The sequence below is a fragment of the Siphateles boraxobius genome, unplaced genomic scaffold (genome assembly GCF_051911475.1).
Source record: "Siphateles boraxobius isolate OS27281-9 unplaced genomic scaffold, OSU_SipBor_1 49, whole genome shotgun sequence".
Taxonomy (NCBI): domain Eukaryota; kingdom Metazoa; phylum Chordata; class Actinopteri; order Cypriniformes; family Leuciscidae; genus Siphateles; species Siphateles boraxobius.
Window position 1 is genome coordinate 2207062 of NW_027509130.1, and position 17193 is coordinate 2224254.

The following is a 17193-nucleotide window of genomic DNA, read 5'->3' on the forward strand; positions in this document are numbered from 1 at the left end:
CTCATTGAATTTTAAAATGTATTTTCTGTGACTTTTTTCCCTTAAATACTGTTAATGTATTGTTAAAACCTGTTACCTGTTTTAAATAAATTTCAAATAATGTACTGTACCATAATCTATTTTGTCTTTATTTTTTCCATTGAGTGACATTTTTTGACTTTGTGAAATTACAGCACAGACGTAAAATTAAGAACTGTAAAATTACGGTAAAGGGCTGGAACCATAGCTGCCAGTACTTTACTGTGAAATTACAGCATTGTTGAAACCGTAAAATTACGGTAAAGGGCTGGAACCAAAGCTGCTAGTACTTTACTGTGAAATTACAGCATTGTCGAAACTGTAAAATTACGGTAAAGCACTGGAACCACAGCTGCCAGTACTTTATTGTAAATATACGGGTGAATTTTTTACAGTGTATGTTGTCCAGTGGTTGTCCAGACACCATAGGCACAACCTTAAGCAACGGCCCTGACCGATGGTTCAATGTCAACATTGTGACACGTTGTAACAACCTTCACCACACAACGTAGTTATAGCAACATTTTGGTCATGTTGTTAAAATGTTGTTAGAAGGTTGGGTACGTTGTGACAACGTTCTGTGTTTGCTGGGCTGGTAATGTGAGGCGTTCAGATCAAATCCTCCCGATCTGCTCTCACACAAATCGGGCCCGCCCCGATCATATCAAACATGTTTGATATTTGGGATTTTAAATCGGGATGAGAAAGACTGTGATTACGTCAGTACTGTTACAATAGCAAAAAGAAAAGTAGGTTTGTCGCGGTATGTGTATCAAATTTCCCTTGAGGTAGTTTTGAGTGACTCAACAGCGCGATGTGCGGTATTATCGCCATTTATTCATTTATTTATTGCTATATAAATAAGTGTTAAGCTGTGGTCAGCAGGTGAAAAAATTAGTACATGTTCAGTAATGAAACCGAAACTAAACAGAGCGTTGAAATGAAGTTGTGTATAGGCTAAACAGAAAATAATGTCAGATTAAGGGTCCACGTATTATAATAACAGAACATAAATCTGACATAAGCTTGTTAGACCATTGTTATATAGCAGTTAGTTCCTCGAATCTTGAATCCTCGAATCTCACTTTATGAGAGGCTTTCTGCTGCTGATATTTCACCAGTATCGTCATTGCTCCTGTCTGCGTGTGAGACAGACTGTCACTCAGTCCAGTTACATTGTTAGGCCACTAGGTAGCGGCAAGGAACTGTGTTTGAATGAGTCATTAAACCGTTGATTCAATGAAAATTTAATAAAATATTATTCAAAGATAGATGTAATGAAACAAGGTGTTAATTATTTTAATATTTTAATTTAACTTTGAGCTCCACTTTTCAAGGCTCAGCTGAGCAGCAATGCGGCACATGGGCAACGCTGAAGCTGATGCGTCACTTCATAGAGATCAATCGTGTGATCCAGGCATAAGAGCGTTTCAGAGTTGGCAACCCTGTGATTAATTACCGGGGCTCCGCCCTAAAGAGAACCAGATTGCCTGTGAGTGTTGAATCAACCTGTTCGGAATTATTAAGAGTGTTTAAATAACGCTGGCATCAATGCAGCTGACTTAGAGTTAAACCGTAGAGCAGTTGAACAGTGTGGATCTTAACAGAAGTGCTGCTGGCTTTTTAAAAGAGACTCTTGATTTCTGTCTAGTCTTGGATGATTGCTCTTCATGGCTGTGAGGGAGATCTGTGTTTGGAAAGGGCTCATTTTAGCCCTTATCCTCTTTGCTGTTGATGGACAGAAAAGGCCGTAAGTACCATGGGCTTTGAAGTGAAAAGTGGCCTAATGTCTAATCTATGCTGAATGATGCAGTTTTCTAAATATGTCAAAATGAAGCACCAAGCAAGTTTGGTAAAAGTTAATCATGTTGTACTTTTTCTCATCTAGTGGGCAAAGGATGAATGGGACCCACCAAACTACTGTTCATTAACACTTGTGTTTTTTTTTGTGTGTTTTTTAAAATGCAAGTCACCGTTGAATGGAGTTTGTTTGCCGTTGGAGTTATTGCTCCTCAAATATATTTCTGAACAAAATGGCTGTCTTGTGCTCTTATTTTGTGACTTTCTGTGAATGTTCAATCAACAAGTAAATAATCTGACCTGATTTCCTTTAGTCTCTGAACCTATACTTCATGATGTTTACACAGGTTATTCATGGTGACGTTCCCTGCAGTGATTGAAACTGGATCGGATGCGAAATTATGTGCAAGTCTTCTGAAACCCCAAGAGAGTCTCACAATGACAGTTTCTCTGCTTGATGACAAAAGGATGACTCGACTTGTGCGGCAGGTTTCTTCAGAGCCATTTCACCGCTGCTTTAGTTTCCAGGTCTGTTATCATGAGACATGGCTTTTTCTTTTGTCTGGTTGTGTAGTTAACTGAGCTTCTTTACAGGCTCCTCGAGTAGATGGAGAATCTGTGCAGACACTGAAGGTAGAAGTTCAAGGGAAGGTCTTCAGAGCAACTGAAGAGAGGAAAGTCATGTTCAGACGTTACCTGCCTTTGACCTTCATCCAAACTGACAAACCCATCTACAATCCAGGACAAACAGGTGAGCTGGAATTTAACCTTGGTTGAATATTAAAGGTGTACAAAGTCAATACACAAGTTCTGATCGTCTTCAAGTGCATTCTGCAATTAATGCTAGTTTATCTTTGTCTTTGCAGTGAATTTCAGAGTTGTCACCATGGATGCTAAATTTGTGCCACTTGATCAGAGGGTAAGGAACAAATGCAAACTTATTGCTGGTTATTTTTACCTGCTCAGTTTTGCAGTTCTCTTCAATGACTGCTGCAATGGGTTCTTTTAAATGCCTAATATTCCTGTCTTTGTCTTTCAGTACAATTTTGTGGTGGTGGAGGTGAGAATTTGTTCTAATGGAAGTCTTTAAATGGAGCCGCTGCCACTTTCTGTATATTTTGTTTGCTGTTTTTATGAGCTGTTGTTTTAATAGGACCATAATAACAACCGCATTGGTCAGTGGACAAATGTTTCCTCCACAAGCTGGATATTGCAGCTTTCTCACAAGTTAAACCCAGAGGCTCCGATAGGGATGTACACACTGAAGGCTTTTATTGGCGACCAAATGGTCTCCCATGTTTTTGAGGTGAAAAAATACGGTAAGTTGTTGTGACTGTGCAAGAGTACAACGACAGATCTGGGGTCTTACAACGTTTTTATTTTTTGTCTTAGTTTTGCCCAAGTTTGATGTGACGGTTAAAACACCACAGATGTACAGTGTTGCAGATGTGGGATTGAAAGTTGAGGCTTGTGCCAAGTGAGTTAAACGTGCAGATATTTTCTTGTCTTGTGGTTGGTCAGTTCTTGGATTATTATTTTATTTTTTTCTTCCTTGTGACATTTCCCAGATACACATATGGCCAACCTGTACCTGGCCAAGCCTTGGTGGAAGTGTGCCGTGATCCCTTTCCATATGTTGTGGTTCCCGATTTGACCCGTCGTTGCCTGAAAAAAACTGCAAAGGTTTGACTCCTGCCTTACAGTGGAGGGTTTTTCTTGTGCTTGACTTAAATGTGACTATTTGTTCTGCTACCAGATGAATGCCACTGGCTGTGCCTCCCTTACCGTCGATACATCAGTGTTTTTTGGCACCAGATTTGAAAATAATATGCAAGATACTTTTGTTGTAAGTGTGAACGTCACTGAGGAGGGAACAGGTGAGCTATTGGCTGCTCTGAACCAATGACATGTGGATGAAGTTGATTTGTTTATTTGAGTTTTTCTTTTCCCCAGATGTAGTGATGTCAAAATCTGCAACCGTGTCCATTACGTTTGAAGTCGGCAAAGTCATGTTTTTGGACGTCCCGGAATATTTTGAACCTGGATCAATGATTAATGGGAAGGCAAGCAAAAGTTATTTCCCTGTCGCAGAAGCCTTCACATTGGTTCCCTTTCCTAAGCTTTATCATTCCCAACAGATCTCAGTGTCTCGTTTTGATGGTAGTCCAATTGCAAACAAAGTGGTTTATCTCCTGGATGGTAACAGCTGGCCCAATAAACTGCTGATGGATTTGACCACAAATCAGAATGGACTGGCCACGTTCTCTCTCAACACTGCTAATCTTCCTAAAGCAGCTCTCAATCTGGTGGTATGATTTACTCTTTGTATTTTGAGATGTAGACATCTCAATTTCTCTTGCAAGAAACCAACTGCATTTGTTGTTCCCCAGGCAAGTGCGACTCCAGAGGTTGTTTATGGTTATAAATCACCATACTTCACTACAGATACAAGGGTTGTTCAGCTTCTCCCACCTGATTCTTCCACTAACCCATCATCTAGTGAACTGACTATAGTGAAGCTTGAGCAGCCGCTCAAATGTGGTGTTGTGATTCCAGTGACCGTGAAGTATTCTTTTGTTGGAGAGGCTGGCGACTACAGTGTTGACATCATCTATATGGTGAGTGGACATCACTTTTTTTTTTCTTTTATTAGGAACATGTTTTATGTATCTGGCTGCCTTTTGTCAGGTCTTGTCCAGAGGAGTGATCGTCCTCCATGGAATTCAGACGGTCAGAGCGAGGGCTTCTAGTACCATCACAAGCGGCTCTGTGTCGTTCCAACTGTCTGTCGGTGTCGATATGGCTCCAGAAGTGCAGATTCTGGTCTACTGCGTTCTACCCAGTGAGAATGTTGTTGTTGGTAGTGCGTCGTTTGACACCGAAACTTGTTTCCTAAACCAAGTATGATGTGCAATAGCATATTTTGGCTTAAAGTGACTTGGAATGGTGACTTGTCCTACAGCATGTGGGTCCTTGTTCCAGGTGTCTCTACAGTTCTCTCCTGCTACGGCCGTTCCTGCTGAGAGAAATGTCCTGACTGTCTCTGCTCAAGCAAGATCTCTGTGTGGCATCAGTGCTGTAGATCAAAGCGTCTGGATCTTGGAGCCAGGAAGACGTCTGAGTGCTAAAATGGTATCCATGTGCAGTTGATAGAAATTCTGGTTTGTCTTGACCGACATTCAGTTTCAGCTTTTAGAATGAGTGATGCTGATAGATCAATTGAACAAACCTATTCTGTTGTGACTTATAGCAGTTTTAGGGTACATCAGGGGCGGAGCAGGAGGGGTGGCCAATTAGGCTTAAGCCCCGAATCTTTTAGTTTTTAAAAAAAAACTTCAACTTTTCATTTCCCTTCAGTCTTTCTGACTGGAGCGGCAAAAAATTAAACAAAAGCACTATTACCGTGCGTGGTGGCGGACGGTAATGCATCGCGCATCACTCCACTTGTTTGCCAACTGCCAATAAACTAACGAAGAAGAATATACATCTTTGCCGTCATTAGGGGCTGGCCGCTGACGGGCTGTTGTATGTTTCACCGGCGTCATAGCGAGCTTACTGGCTAACCGGATGAAGTTATGGACATTTCAGTTTTTTTTTTTTTATACGGAACGGGGAACCCTAACAGTAAACCTCACCGGCCGGCGAGAGATTCAGAAGCAGCGTCAGACGAACCGCGGACAAGTGTTGCATGTGAATCCGCTGTTGTAACACTTGATTTAAGTGATGACGACAATTTCCAAGTACAGATGCATCAATATCGTCAAGAAGTTATTTTTCCCCCTATACTTTATGTAATGAATGTAGAATATTAAAGATTTACTTTTTAAAAATAAAATATTTCCAGCCTTTTATTTTAATCTTGATAACGGCTTACAGCTCATGGAAAACAAAACTCCAGTACGCCTATCTAAAAATGTATTAGAATTTTAGGCCTGTTTTTTTTATACGACCTGACAATCTCTAATCAGCTAATCCATTCAAAACACCTGCAAAGATTTCCTGAGCATTTAATCGGTTTTGGTGTTGCAGCACAATGACTTTTCCACAATATTCAAAATTTGAGATGTGCCTGTAATAAACCTATTAGTATTTACATAAAGGAATTGAATAAATGGTAGCAGCAGAGTATTGCTAATTAAATGAATATAACTGTCCACAATTTTTTGTATGTAAGGTTTTGGGACAACGCATTATTTTACTGTAACATATTACACAATCTATTTAATGCAGGAATTCTGAATGAAGTATACATGTATATTTAATAAGACACAGGTCTTTGGAGCTTTTATTGCACACATGAGACTTAAAAAGGGCTTAAAGCTCTGTTGAGTTTTACACTCCACCAGATACAGATACCACTGTTTTACCTATGTAGGCTAACTTAAAATATTCAGATAATGGTTGCCTCTTTTTAGTTGCCTGGGGTGAAAATGAGTCATCCTTAACATTTTTGGTGTTTTGGATTCAAGGCTGCAGAACAATTCAATACGAAATAGGTTGTAGGCTCTACTGTTTTTTTTTTTTTTTTTTTTTTTTTTTACACTGAGTAGGCCTAACTATCATTTTCCCAGATAGTGTATAGATTTTTAGGCATTCTATAATCTCAAACGGCCTGAAAAATAGCATTTAGCTGATGTAAATGGGGAAAAATCTGGACCCCCCTAGGTTTGGGCTAAGCCCCGAATGTTTACATCGTCTGCCTCCGCCCCTGGGGTACATCATACATTAATGTTTGGCATGTTATGTCACAGAGTACATAATGAATTTAGTTCAACATTTTTCAAGTGACCTACCAATTTCTTTTTTTTTTCATGTTTCCAGGTGTTTGACTTGCTCCCGGTGCGATCACTATCGGGCTACCCATACGGTGTTCAGGATGAACCAGAGTGTCTAGGTTTTCGACCCCGTCTAGCTTTTGTCAGAGATCCTGCCTACACTGCTCCTACAAATCAAGCCTACACCACCTTCAAGGTAGAAAACGTAATTTGTGACTACATGGTCAAGAACTGAGTCATTGACTTAAATCTGTCTTGTTTTGACTTGTTACTCTGACAGAGCCTGGGAATGAAGATCGCAACAAATCTTGATGTGCGAGCCCCTCCGTGCCCACTGTATCCCAGATTCCCAGAAGGTAGGTCTATGCAGAGAGGCCATTCTTTCAGTGAAAACAAATTCTGCATGACTTGGTGAACTTTCATTCCGTTATGTGAGGTTACTACTCATTTGTGGATCAGCAAATTATAGAAGTAATTAAAGCACCCAACACCACACAAATGCAACAAGAGGGGCAGTTTATTCTGCACTATTCTATACTAAGACAGTTTTGTGTAAAATTGCTCGTCTCTTTCAGGGAATTTGAATCTTCCTGTAGCAATGGCTCGTTCAGATGGAGGCGGAACTTCCTCTTTTAAAGTGACTGTCAGGACTTACTTTCCGGAAACATGGCTCTGGCAGCTTGTTCATGTGGGGTTAGTGAAGCATCTTGTTCCTCCTAAAGCTACTTACCCAGTTTTTACTTGTTCCTCTTTCTCTCTTCTGCTATCTTTCAGAAACACTGGATCCACACGAGTTCCTGTCACTGTTCCTGACACCATCACCACATGGGAGACGGAGGCGTTCTGCCTGTCCTCAAAAGGTTTTGGTCTGGCTCCTCCTGCTCTGCTGACGGTCTTCCAGCCCTTCTTCCTGGAGCTCTCCCTGCCGTACTCCATCGTCCGTGGGGAGTCTTTTGATCTGAAGGCCACGGTCTTCAGCTATCTGTCCAAGTGCATCATGGTCTGCCATGGTTTTCTTTTATATAATTCTTCTGTATAGAGAAGGTCATGTGTCTTTGCTCCATGTGCTCTGTTTCATTGGCAGGTTAAAGTAACACCAGCTTCATCCATGGACTTCACTCTTAAACCATATACTGAACCGTATGCGTCTTGTCTTTGTGCTAATGGGAGAAAAACCTTCAAATGGGTTCTCTCAGCTTCTGTTCTCGGTCAGTTTAGGGTAATCTCTCTAAATTAAGTGTATATTAGGTGATACTCACTTCCTGTCTGTCACTGTAGGAACTGTCAATGTGACTGTCAGTGCTTCAGCTGAATCATCCCGGACCCGATGTGGCACTGAGGTCGTGACTGTGCCGACGAGAGGACGCATTGACGTAGTCACTCGAAGTCTACTTGTCCTGGTAAGAGGTAACCAGCCCTCTGGAGTTTGATCATGGACCAAATGCTGCTTTACTGATGTGGTGTTTTATTGCTTCTATAGCCTGAAGGAGTTGAAAGGACAAACACCCAGAGTTGGTTACTGTGTCCAAAGGGTTTGTTTGCACTCAATTCCGCAATACAATTTCCTTGTACAGCTAAACATTAGCCTAGCTCTCAATGCTAATCCATTCTGTTTGGTCTGCAGGAAATGTTCTTTCTGAAGACGTGACTCTGACACTTCCATCAAACGTGGTTCGAGGATCTGCCAGATGCTCAGTTTCAGTCCTTGGTAAAAACCTGTCATTGAATAGAAACTGACATGTGAAGATTGGTAGAATAACTAGGGGTCGACCGATTATCTGCGCCGATATGAAGCATTTTTTTTGGTTCTCGGCCATTTTCAAAACAATTTGCTGAATTTAATTTTGAAATGAGCTATATTTGGCTCGTATGCAGCCACCTCTGTCGAAACTGTAGACTAGACCAATGTCCCCGCCCATCTGATTTGTTGGGAGCAAAATTTGTTTGGCCCTGAAAATCACATATCGTCCGACCCCCGAGAATACGTGTTTCTGATGTGGGTTTTATGCTTGACCTCTTGTAGGGGACATAATGGGTCGTGCACTGAAGAATCTAGATGGGTTGTTACAGATGCCATCTGGCTGTGGAGAACAGAATATGATCATTCTTGCTCCAAATATTTACATCCTACTGTACCTGAAAGTCACAGGGCAACTCACTGCAGCAATCCGAGAGACCGCCACAGGCTTCCTTCAGAGCGGTATGGATGACCAAATCCACTTTATGTAGGATACTAAATTCTAAGGAAGCTTAGTCCTGCTCTTCCCATTAGAATATAATTTTACATGTGGCTTTTGACCAATAAGGATACCAAGGACAACTGAACTACAGGCACAGTGACGGATCATACAGCACATTTGGTTATGATGCGTCCAATACATGGTGAGTTTCTCACAGTTCTACTGTTGTGTATAATCTGTGGCACCAGTGGTTTAAGTTTCCATTTGACATCTCCAGTTCAGTTTGTGATCTCTTCTCCACGGCCAGGTTGACTGCCTTTGTCATGAGGTCCTTTGGTCTAGCGAGGCAATTTATCTTCATTGATCCACATGTCCTGCAGAGTGCAAAGGATTGGTTGATCAGCACGCAGGGTTCAGACGGCTGTTTCATTCAGCAGGGAACTCTGTACCATAGTGAAATGAAGGTGCATTACATGTTTCTTAATGCACTGGCACCAATGGACTAGGTGTGAGACTGTTCTTAAGTTATTTTTTAATTTTTTAAAGGGGGGAGTTGGTGACGGTGTGACCATGACTGCCTACATTGTTGCATCGCTGCTTGAAATAGGTGTCCCCACTACGGTAAAACCAGTTCATTAGTTGTATGAGCTCCTTGCAGATGACCTTCCTGTTCTGGCTGTCTGATAGCCGTTTGTCTTTTAGGATCCTGTCATTCCCAAAGGTCTGTCATGCTTGAGGGCTGTCGTTGGGAACCTGGGAAACACGTATGCCACGGCTCTGCTGGCCTACACCTTCAGTCTGGCTGGAGAGACCACCACTCGATCACAGCTTTTAACTGCCTTGGACAACCTTGCCATTTCTGAAGGTAAGATTTACCGGCTGGTTGATCTTGGTTCATCAGGGTCTCTGGCATCAACTTTCTCCCCTCAATCTCATCCTTAGGCACTAAGCTCCATTGGTCTCAGACGACATCTGGAGAGACTCTGGCGGTGGAGATCAGCTCTTACGTGCTGCTAGCAGTTCTCGCTGTTCAGCCTCTCACAACGGCTAATCTGGGCTATGCTAACCGCATTGTCAACTGGCTCGTGACCCAGCAGAATCCCTATGGAGGCTTCTCCTCCACCCAGGTGCCTCTGACTACCAAACATGAGCACAATCATTTATGAGGATTTTTTTTTAAATCTGGTACTTGTTTTTAGGACACAGTGGTGGCTCTTCAGGCTCTGTCTGTGTACGCTGCTCAAGTGTTCAGCTTGGACGGCTCCAGCACTGTTACCGTACAGTCCTCAGTAGTAGGAGGAGACTCTTATAGCTTCAATGTGAATCGGGACAACAGGCTGCTGTATCAGGAGAAGCCGCTGAAGAATGTTCCCGGCAAATATAGTGTTAAAGCATCGGGATCCTCTTGTGTGTCTGTGCAGGTCTGTATATTCACCCTTTCTATTTATTGTGCATATAAAAATCTAAATATGTGTTTTTTTTTTGTTCTACTCCTACAGGTTGCGTGTTTCTATAACATCCCAACACCCGTTAAAGTCTCCACGACGCTGCGTGTGGAAGCGAAGGTGACTAGAGACTGCCAACCGCTTGGAGCCAGTCTCATGTTGAAGTTCACTGTGAAGTAAGAAGCATTGTTTCCTGAAACCAACTGTTTATGGCTCTTACAAAAAGGAAGCGTGTTTATCTTGTTGTCTAAACCTCTTTTATTCACCACCCAGATACGATGGTGTAAAATCAAGCACTAACATGGTTCTAGTGGACATTAAGCTCCTGTCGGGCTTCACCGCAGATACGTCACTGGTTTGTATTTAAGATGATTTAGAAAGTCCCAAGATTCTTTAACCTGCGTGAAGCTGGCCCCCAACGCAAAGTGTCGTCAAAATATGCACAAACATTTGTGCTGTAAAGTTTTATTTGTGCAGCTTCGTTTGTGCCTTAAAATATCAGAAATTGAATTATAGACTGTCACCAGCCCCCCACATGCTCCCAATTCATCCTAAGTAGAAGCAATTATTTGTGCTTTAAATTATATTTGGTGTTGTTGGTTTTAAAAAGACCCTGAATGAGAGCGAATTATAGACGATGACTTCAGCAGCCCCCCCTCCCCACCTGCTCCAAATTCAACCCAAACAGGCTGAATCGTTTGTCTTCGTGTGTGATGCAAACTTTTTTTTTTTTTTAAACAGTAGCTAGTTGAAGTAACAAGGTAAGACCAAACGGGCAACCCAAATTACTATTTATTTAACGGTTACCTATCCTGTGCGTTTCAAACTTTAAAATAGCTAATTTCTGTTTTAATATAATTTATGTAATTCCTGTCAAAGCTGAATTTTCTGTATCATTACTCCATAGTAAAATGTTGATTTTTGTGCTCTATTGTGTGCTGTGATACGTTGTTCTATTAAATCATCTTTATTAGTATCTAACATTTTGGTAAGAGATTGAATAAATGACAAACCCGCAATAAATACTCATACATCATACTGACTTCACATAAAACTAGATAGACCTGTCTTAATGGTCATTCTGGTTACTTGGGCCATTTCTGATCTTTGTGACAAAATTAATCTATTTTATTCAGTCAGCTTTGAATAAAATAGGCCATTTCTGATCTTTGACCAAATTAATCTATTTTATTCAGTCAGCTTGTAGCCTATAATGAATATCAACATTTTATAATTTGATTTAATGTCTAATATTTTAAAACCCGACAGCACGAACGAGACTATTTTGGGTGAATTTGGAGTGTTGAGGGCTGGTGACCTCAATGACCTAAAACTTATTTTAATATCTAAAAGCAGCACAAACTAAACTTTTTATAGCACAAACGGTTGAACATATTTTGATGACGTTTTGTGTTGGGTGGGGGGCCAACTTCACGCAGGTGATGCTCCTCTAATTGTAATTGTGTGAATGGTCTATTCCCCTCAGCTTGGTTCTTCACCCCAATCGTTTGCCCCGCTAGTGGAGCGGGTTGATGCTGAAGATGATCGTGTCCTAGTGTATCTGAAAGAGGTGAGACTGTTCACTGGGTTTATTACTAGTGGCCATTTTCTCATGTGTTGCTGTTCATCCTTTCTGTCTCGCAGGTTCCCAAAGGCGTCCCCATGAGTTATACTCTGCAGCTGAAACAGGTTCTTGCAGTGGAAAATCTCAAGCCAGCAGTCATAAATGTTTATGACTACTATCAGACAAGTATGCTATCATCCTAATCATGCTTTGCTCTGGCTGAATTCACTGTTGAAAACGATCCAGTTAATTTTCTGTTCCTCATTCAGGTGATGCGTTTGAGACCACCTACACGTCCCCTTGTCCATGATTCAGTACTGGCTGTAGGATGCTTGACTTAAATAAAAACACTTTTATACAACCAGTTCTGTTGCCTTTTGTATCTTCTGTGACGTTTGTTTGAATTAGGAAGTCGCAGTGTTCATGAGTTTGTATTTGTCCTGTGACTTCAAATCCTTAACATGGCTCACTCAACAGTTGCGGGGTTTTTTTTTAACAAAGCATTTAAAATTGCGCCGCTTTGCTTGCAGCTGAACCTTCATTAATCAACTGGCAAGCTTAACCTTTTCTCTTCCAACCATGGTAATAAGCTTTGTGTAAATGTAGGGCTTTTTACACTTAACTTAACCCTAAGTTATTATCATTCTTAAAGGGGTCATGAGCTGAGAATTCAAATCGTCCTTGATCTAAAATTCCCTGTAAGTTTCAAAACGTCCTTATTCCAAAAATAGCCTTTATTGAAACCAAGGCCAGAAAACAACTGGATCTCAAGTGTAGACTTATTATTGTGCAGAGACAGCTGCCCTGTGACATCACATCAACACTTGTCTACATCCCCGCTCCTTTGGCCTCACCCACTGGAGTATTAGTGAATAGTTACATGAGAGAGAAGATCAAAACCATTACCTTCCATATGATCCTAATGCTAGGATTGGAAAGTGTATTGGTGTTTGGTATTTGGTAATTCAGTTGAAGTTTCTACACAGGCTTTGCAAACAGGCCTTTACAATATGGATCTGCCAGCAACGCCACAAACATGGAAGTAACTGATGTGTAATCAAAATTAGAAAGAATCTCTAAACATTCAATACTCTTTATACACCTTAAATCAAGCCAGTGACTAAAATATAAACTTCACATCGTTTCTCTTAGGATGAGCATCTTATTTAAACTGATAATAGAGAAATCTCCCTTTCCAATCGCCCAAGCTGTCAATCACACAAAGTGAGTTTATCTGGACACTTGCCAAAACTCGTTATCAATGATGTTACACTGTGCAATGAAGCTCTTACTGTATTCACAGTGTTTGCATTTTTATTTGGTGAAAGCATTCGTAAGAGTGTAGAAATTGCATTGCAATAAGATCTTTTAATTCATGCAATCAACAGACTCATCTAAATACTTTAAAAACTTCTCACTTTTTGTTGATCTCGATAGCTGTAATTGTAAAAGTATTTGAGATTTCCACATGTAATGCTAGCTATTTCAAATGCGAACATGTCAGCCAATCACAGCAGTGGGCGTTTACACAAGTTCCACAGCAGACACGCCTCTTCAAACAGAGCGTTGAAATCAGAGACTAAAATCAGGGTAGGAAAAATGCCTTTTATTTCTAAATTATGACAAATTTTGATGTAAAAATCATACTAACATTATAAGGGCACCCCAGGAAACATTATAAAATAGGTCCATGAACCCTTTCACACAGCTTTTAAGTCGGAGTTATGAAACCCTGCTCTGGATATTGGCTGTTATTGCGGTACCAAACTTGTACAGTGATGCGGTGTTAGAATGATATAACTAGATACTTAGCAACTGAAAACTAATGGTGAGCCTTCTATTCATGCAGTTTGGGCAGTCACGGAAACACCGCGTGGTGTAGGCCTATATAAACAGTCATTTCAGTGTATGATAGGAAAACTGTCAAACGGTGATGGAAAACAGGACAATTGGGGTCAAGAAGAGACTGCCCTTGGGACTTTGGTGTTGGATCCCAGTACGCACGGCGTGTTACACTGTGTTCCCCATAGCGTAAGATATTACCAGTACGAGAGATACTCTCGTAAGAGAACGTACTCGGTTACTAACGTAACCTTGGTTCTCTCTAGAGAGGGAACGAGTACTGCGTGTCTTGCCGTGCTTACAACACGCTCTGGTTCGCTTCGGCGATGAAAACCAGGTTGTATCAGCCCATCAAGCTGTATTTATAGGATGAGGCCACGCCCTTTCTGGCGGGATGTGACGAAATGGGCGCAAAGTGCCCTCATTGGATATGGTGTCACGCAGGGCCTCTCTCGATAGGCTGCTGCTTTTGCCGCAGGGCAGCCAATAGGCGCGCGAGCCGTCTTGCCTATGTCTGAATTCTGCCGCACAGCGTTTTACATTGATTCAAAATTAAGGATCATTTTTGGCTTCAATATCTCGTGGAAAAGAGGTTTTCCCCATAGCGTAAGATATTATGCAGTACTCGTTCCCTCTCTAGAGAGAACCGAGGTTACGTTAGTAACCAAGTACGTTTTATAAGTCTGAATATTTTTTTGCGTATGCCATTTTTGGCTTTCTGGCGCACGTACACTTTTAGTAAGGATCCTACGCACAGATTCATAAATGAGGCCCCGCTTTATATTATCGACGCTCGGAACTAACACATTAATAACCGTCCCGTCTATAGACATTTACTATTTTTTAGGTTTTTGTTCATTTAAATGAGCATTATAGACAGTGGAATTATCTGCACTAAGGATTAAAACATCCAGATCTTCAGTTGGGCTTCACTCTTCACTCAGCCTACAGAAGACTATTTGTGTCATGATTCTGCCCTCTTGTCATTTCATTTCTCTAGTCTTGAGGCAGGATCATGACAGACCCATGTTTTGTGTGCAAGCACATGGTCTTGTGTTTTGAGCCATGTGCTTGTGTTGTCTCGTTATGTTACCCCGCCCCCTTGTTATCCTCGTCTCGTCATTATTGTCTAGTCTGTTTCACCTGTCCTTGTCTAGTCAGCCTCACCTGTCTTTGTCATTAGTGTCTCCCTATTTAATCCCCTTGTGTTTGCTGTCCTGTGTCGGTACATTGTCTAACCTTGCGTGTATATCCCTGTGAGTATTTGACCTGAAAACCTGTTCATTTATTGTGAGTTTGCTTGTCAAGTCAGTATCTTGTTTGTCATCGTGTCTTAGTTTAGTTGTACTCTGCTCCAGTCCTGTTTTGCCCCCTCGTGGGTTTTTGTTTTCTGTTTTGTCCTCAATAAATTGTGTGTAGTGCATTCAGTCTGCTTTTGGGTTCGTCTATCCTGCAACCTCATGACAGAATATACCGAACAAAGAACCCAGCAGACAGTTTGTCTTTTTCTGCCAAGCGACAATCTGATCCCCTTGAACAATGGTGGCTGTCGACTACCTCCGACATGAAGAGTGGCAAGGCACCGTTTTCCCCCCAGGGAGAGCGGTCGTTGAGAGAGTATGCCCAGGCCGTGGAAGAGAGGAGGAGGTTCTTGCCTGAGATCCTCATCAACTCATACTTCATCGCAGGTCTCAATGGTCCTCCTCCTTTGACTGAACGGGAGGGGCTGATTCGCCGTCCGTTTTGGGAAGTGGTGGACCGTTTGTGTCAGGAGGAGCTGCAGGGCTCCTCCACGAGGTCTTCACCTTCTTCCCGCCTACCTATCATTCGCGAGGGTCGAATGATAGGCGTCGCGACGCTTGGGGACCAGGCTGGCTCCCTCACAACTCCTGGCACTTCTTCTACCTCCTTCGGTCGTCGAGGGAAACGAGGGAGGCGAACCTCGTGGGACTCTCCTTCAGAGTCCTCAGCGTCGGAGTCTATCCTGCCAGAGATAACCCCTCCTTCGCACGACACAGTTCCCGCCGTGCTTCCCCAACCCGTCTCAGCTCCGGCGATGGTCTCTGCTTCTCGACCTAGGAGAAAGAGGAGGAAGAGGGGAGCCTCCCGTTCTTCAAGCGCCATCCCAGATCCCGCTCCAGCGAATGCAGTCACAGAGCCCGCTGCGGTCACAGAGCCCGCTGCGGTCACAGAGCCCGCTGCGGTCACAGAGCCCGCTGCGGTCACAGAGCCCGCTGCGGTCACAGAGCCCGCTGCGGTCACAGAGCCCGCTGCGGTCACAGAGCCCGCTGCGGTCACAGAGCCCGCTGCGGTCACAGAGCCCGCTGCGGTCACAGAGCCCGCTGCGGTCACAGAGCCCGCTGCGGTCACAGAGCCCGCTGCGGTCACAGAGCCCGCTGCGGTCACAGAGCCCGCTGCGGTCACAGAGCCCGCTGCGGTCACAGAGCCCGCTGCGGTCACAGAGCCCGCTGCGGTCACAGAGCCCGCTGCGGTCACAGAGCCCGCTGCGGTCACAGAGCCCGCTGCGGTCACAGAGCCCGCTGCGGTCACAGAGCCCGCTGCGGTCACAGAGCCCGCTGCGGTCACAGAGCCCGCTGCGGTCACAGAGCCCGCTGCGGTCACAGAGCCCGCTGCGGTCACAGAGCCCGCTGCGGTCACAGAGCCCGCTGCGGTCACAGAGCCCGCTGCGGTCACAGAGCCCGCTGCGGTCACAGAGCCCGCTGCGGTCACAGAGCCCGCTGCGGTCACAGAGCCCGCTGCGGTCACAGAGCCCGCTGCGGTCACAGAGCCCGCTGCGGTCACAGAGCCCGCTGCGGTCACAGAGCCCGCTGCGGTCACAGAGCCCGCTGCGGTCACAGAGCCCGCTGCGGTCACAGAGCCCGCTGCGGTCACAGAGCCCGCTGCGGTCACAGAGCCCGCTGCGGTCACAGAGCCCGCTGCGGTCACAGAGCCCGCTGCGGTCACAGAGCCCGCTGCGGTCACAGAGCCCGCTGCGGTCACAGAGCCCGCTGCGGTCACAGAGCCCGCTGCGGTCACAGAGCCCGCTGCGGTCACAGAGCCCGCTGCGGTCACAGAGCCCGCTGCGGTCACAGAGCCCGCTGCGGTCACAGAGCCCGCTGCGGTCACAGAGCCCGCTGCGGTCACAGAGCCCGCTGCGGTCACAGAGCCCGCTGCGGTCACAGAGCCCGCTGCGGTCACAGAGCCCGCTGCGGTCACAGAGCCCGCTGCGGTCACAGAGCCCGCTGCGGTCACAGAGCCCGCTGCGGTCACAGAGCCCGCTGCGGTCACAGAGCCCGCTGCGGTCACAGAGCCCGCTGCGGTCACAGAGCCCGCTGCGGTCACAGAGCCCGCTGCGGTCACAGAGCCCGCTGCGGTCACAGAGCCCGCTGCGGTCACAGAGCCCGCTGCGGTCACAGAGCCCGCTGCGGTCACAGAGCCCGCTGCGGTCACAGAGCCCGCTGCGGTCACAGAGCCCGCTGCGGTCACAGAGCCCGCTGCGGTCACAGAGCCCGCTGCGGTCACAGAGCCCGCTGCGGTCACAGAGCCCGCTGCGGTCACAGAGCCCGCTG

The 17193-nt window shown here is 44.5% G+C and overlaps 1 protein-coding gene across 1 annotated transcript; it reads left to right on the plus strand.

Annotated features, from left to right (window-relative positions):
• Positions 1-1591: 1591 nt before the first annotated feature.
• LOC143711069 (alpha-2-macroglobulin-like protein 1) lies at positions 1592-12146 on the plus strand. Its single transcript, XM_077202354.1, has 34 exons — positions 1592-1768; positions 2166-2346; positions 2413-2569; positions 2685-2737; positions 2858-2878; positions 2972-3137; positions 3211-3295; positions 3387-3501; positions 3575-3695; positions 3772-3881; positions 3957-4127; positions 4209-4436; positions 4507-4719; positions 4801-4950; positions 6640-6789; positions 6874-6949; positions 7169-7286; positions 7368-7593; positions 7678-7801; positions 7872-7993; positions 8074-8125; positions 8218-8301; positions 8617-8793; positions 8900-8975; positions 9081-9237; positions 9320-9394; positions 9476-9638; positions 9716-9900; positions 9973-10194; positions 10273-10394; positions 10492-10573; positions 11705-11788; positions 11863-11968; positions 12052-12146. Exons 1-34 carry the CDS (start codon positions 1689-1691, stop codon positions 12090-12092), a joined length of 4293 nt encoding a protein of 1430 aa, XP_077058469.1. The 5' UTR covers positions 1592-1688; the 3' UTR covers positions 12093-12146.
• Positions 12147-17193: the final 5047 nt, after the last annotated feature.